Source organism: Austrofundulus limnaeus, unplaced genomic scaffold (assembly GCF_001266775.1).
Source record: "Austrofundulus limnaeus strain Quisiro unplaced genomic scaffold, Austrofundulus_limnaeus-1.0 Scaffold424, whole genome shotgun sequence".
NCBI lineage: Eukaryota > Metazoa > Chordata > Actinopteri > Cyprinodontiformes > Rivulidae > Austrofundulus > Austrofundulus limnaeus.
Genome location: NW_013952826.1, coordinates 396,136 through 399,840, shown reverse-complemented (window position 1 = coordinate 399,840; position 3,705 = coordinate 396,136). Strand labels below are relative to the sequence as shown.

At 40.0% G+C, this 3,705-nt stretch overlaps 1 protein-coding gene across 1 annotated transcript; it reads left to right on the top strand.

Moving 5' to 3' along the window:
* Window positions 1–746: 746 nt before the first annotated feature.
* Window positions 747–2,076, top strand: rpl11 (ribosomal protein L11; the record flags this gene model as incomplete). The annotated part of the gene is given in 3 exon segments (XM_014024475.1): window positions 747–897; window positions 980–1,086; window positions 2,002–2,076. Coding segments are annotated over 3 exon segments (333 nt in total), but the record flags the coding sequence as incomplete, so codon positions are not given.
* Window positions 2,077–3,705: the final 1,629 nt, after the last annotated feature.

Below are 3,705 nucleotides of genomic sequence, written 5' to 3'. Positions count from 1 at the left end.
ATACAAGATAAATGATGATTATGACTTATTAGATACATATTTTATTTCAGTACAGTTAAATATTTGATTAATCACAACAAGATTGAAATTTTAGCTTTAATTTTCAAGGCGGAACATTCCGCCTCGCTCTGTGTTGTTTTCAGGGCCTTATTTCCGGACGGACACTCATGTATAAAGCCCTCCCRCCGGAAGTGGATCGCCCTCTTCTAAGCGATCCAACATGGCGGTGAGTAGCGGCTCACACCGAGCGGCTTGGCTCAGGCATGAAGGAACAGCAGAAATCCGCCATCATCGGATCTGTAGGGTCACTTTAGTCCCTGACCTGGGTCCGGACTCTCAGAGTCCACGATAAGGGATTTATTTAGACCCATATTTGTTCAATAAACATCACATAATATTGTTAAACGGTTAAACYGAGCGATGCTAACAGGTTAGCCGCAGTAAACCTGACTTTTCGTTGACACTTCCGGGTTAAATCGGATTCTGCGGCAGAGTTAAGACCCTGAAGTGTTGTTTATTTTTTATTTTATTTAGTTTTGATCTGTTAGCAGGTCAGTTTAGTATAAATCAGGTACGTTATTTGTGCTAATGCTAACAGCTTTAGCAGCAGGGTTGTGTTCAGACATGTTCAGTGACCGGTGTGCGTTTAAATCMTGTAGGATGGTGGAACCACACTGACCAGGTTAACTCATGGTGTCAGGTGTGTTGGTCAGTTCAACTGTTGACTAATGATCTCTCTGCTTCAGGACCAGGGTGAGAAGAAGGAGAACCCCATGAGAGAGCTCCGCATCCGCAAGCTCTGCCTGAACATCTGTGTGGGCGAGAGCGGAGACAGGCTGACCCGAGCCGCCAAAGTTCTGGAGCAGCTAACAGGACAGACCCCAGTCTTCTCCAAGGGTCCGTCTTTATCGTCGGGGATGGGGAGCCGGTTTAAAAAGTCGGGACTGGATCGTAATGTTTGTGTTTGTTTGCCCCGCAGCTCGCTACACCGTGAGATCCTTTGGTATTCGCAGAAATGAAAAGATTGCTGTTCACTGCACCGTGCGTGGAGCCAAGGCRGAGGAGATCCTGGAGAAGGGACTGAAGGTGAGCAGGAAGTGGATTTTGTCTTTAAATCACTTCAGAGCTCTGGTTGAACTTGACCTGAAGGGTATCTAAAAAGGACTGACAGATTATCTGACAGATTATCAGATTTTTTTTAGAATAAACTGAAGAAAATCACAGATCTGATGAAACAAAAGCAGAATTTATTTAAACCTGAAGTGTCGCAGCTTTCAGGTCCATAAAGTGCTGTAAAATAATGTTTGTGTTGTTTAACGTCAAATAAAATTCACTCTTTACTTTTGGTTGAACTTGGTTGCAGTTCTTATGAAGCGTCAGTATCTTACCTGCTGTAGAAGACTCGGTTATGTAAACATTAGTTTATAAACTCTTCAGTTTGATATGATTTCCTTCAGTCTGGGATCATATTTATCATTCTCACACAAACTTCTCTGGTTCAACTGTTATTATTTTCAGCCTGCTGCTGAAGAATGAGTCTAGATTTAATTTTTTCTACATAAATATTTTTGTTACAGTTTTGAAGGTTAAACTTCTGCTATAGTTTGCTCAGAAACAAGGTTTTAGTGCATATTGTTCTTTGTCTTCCGCTGACTTGTAAAATAGAGTTTTTGAAATTGAAGTAAAAAATAAAGCTAAGTGGACTAAAGATGGCGTCAAACTAAATAACTAGAGAATTATTTCCTGTGAAAATGGTAGTGTGAATGCTACATGCTGAAAGCTTTAGCTGAAAGCTGCTGAAATTGTGCTGAACACGTTCAGTAGCAAACATGCTGAATGTTTTGATGTATGAATTGTTGAAATAGTATAAATATTGTGGAAGGAGTTCCGGTCCTAAAAACGTACAGAAGAAAAAAAAAAGATGTTAATGTGAAGCTTTTCTCACAGGTGAGGAGAAATGTTTGAAGGCAGGATGAGTGAAACGTGAACAAACTCTTTCAGGTTCGAGAGTACGAGCTGAGGAAGARCAACTTCTCCGACACGGGAAACTTCGGCTTCGGCATCCAGGAGCACATCNGCCTGGGTGTTGGACAAACTGAAGGCGGAGCGTGAGCGTGGTATCACCATCGACATCGCTCTGTGGAAGTTTGAGACCAGCAAGTACTACGTGACCATCATCGACGCCCCTGGACACAGGGACTTCATCAAGAACATGATCACTGGTACCTCCCAGGTGATAATCCCAATCTGAAACCTTATCTTTACTTTCACTGAGCTTTGTTTAAATGATGTAATTAATTTTGTCCAGGCTGACTGCGCTGTGCTGATCGTGGCCGCTGGTGTCGGTGAGTTCGAGGCCGGTATCTCCAAGAACGGTCAGACCCGTGAGCACGCCCTGCTGGCCTTCACCCTSGGTGTGAAGCAGCTCATCGTCGGCGTCAACAAGATGGACTCCACCGAGCCCCCTTACAGCCAGAAGCGCTTCGAGGAGATCCAAAAGGAAGTGAGCACCTACATCAAGAAGATCGGCTACAACCCGGCCACCGTGGCCTTCGTCCCCATCTCTGGATGGCACGGAGACAACATGCTGGAGGCCAGCGACAAGGTGAGTGACGGGAACGCTTCAGCATCACTCAGTTTTTATTTTTTGACAAATATATTTATTGAAATATTATATTATTATATAAACAACTTAAACATTTGGTAGCAAATGTCAACAGAAAGAGTAGAAGACGATGCGTTTAAGCTTAAAACCCAACCCAAACTTAAACTCTGCTTTTTTCAATCTTAATTATAATGCAGCCCCATTCAAAGTTCATCATGTCCATTTTAAAATATCACATTTAACTGTTTATAATCCACAAGAACTGCAGTCAGTCACATGTTCCTCCATCATGTTTACACTTTTGACATATTGATATGTAATCTTTTCCAAAGGAAGTGTAAATAACATCTGTTGAATCCACTGGTTGATGTTCGGTCTATGAGCCTCCTTCCAAAACAACAATGTTCATCTTTTTGCATTGAGCAAACATAAGTTCTTAAATATTTGTTTGTTTTTTGTGTAATTTTGTTTTTTGTTGGTACAGCCAAAATACCATCCAAATCCAATATTATTTGCTCGAAAATTATTTCCTCAGTAACATCCATTACCTTTTTCCAAAACAACAAAATTTCTTTTCAACACCACATGCAATGAACCAAAGTACCTTTCTCTTCTGTACGTTTTAGACAAATATCAGGTGTTGAGGCTCACTGATGTCATGTAAACCTGCATTAACCATCTGTATTGGATCTCTTTTTTTTTGTCACTTCAGTAGAAAACAAAACTAAATATTAGTTTATTTAGTTTATTTCTTCATCACCAGTGACTTTTTTGTCACTTCAGTAGAAAACAAAACTAAATATTAGTTTATTTAGTTTATTTATTTCTTCATCATCAGTGACTTTTTATAAGTGAAGAGAAAATAGAGACAGAGAGAAAATCAGAGAGAGAAGTAATTAGAAAGATAGAAAGATTGAAATAGCGATTAGAAGTAAATTAAATATACACCAATAAAACACAGGACCACACACCCAACATCTGTCCGCTCACCTGAAAATAAATGGATAAATACATGGAGGGCATATATAAATATATACACATACCATACATATATAAAGATATACATACATACATACATGCCTACATTCATAAATATTGTC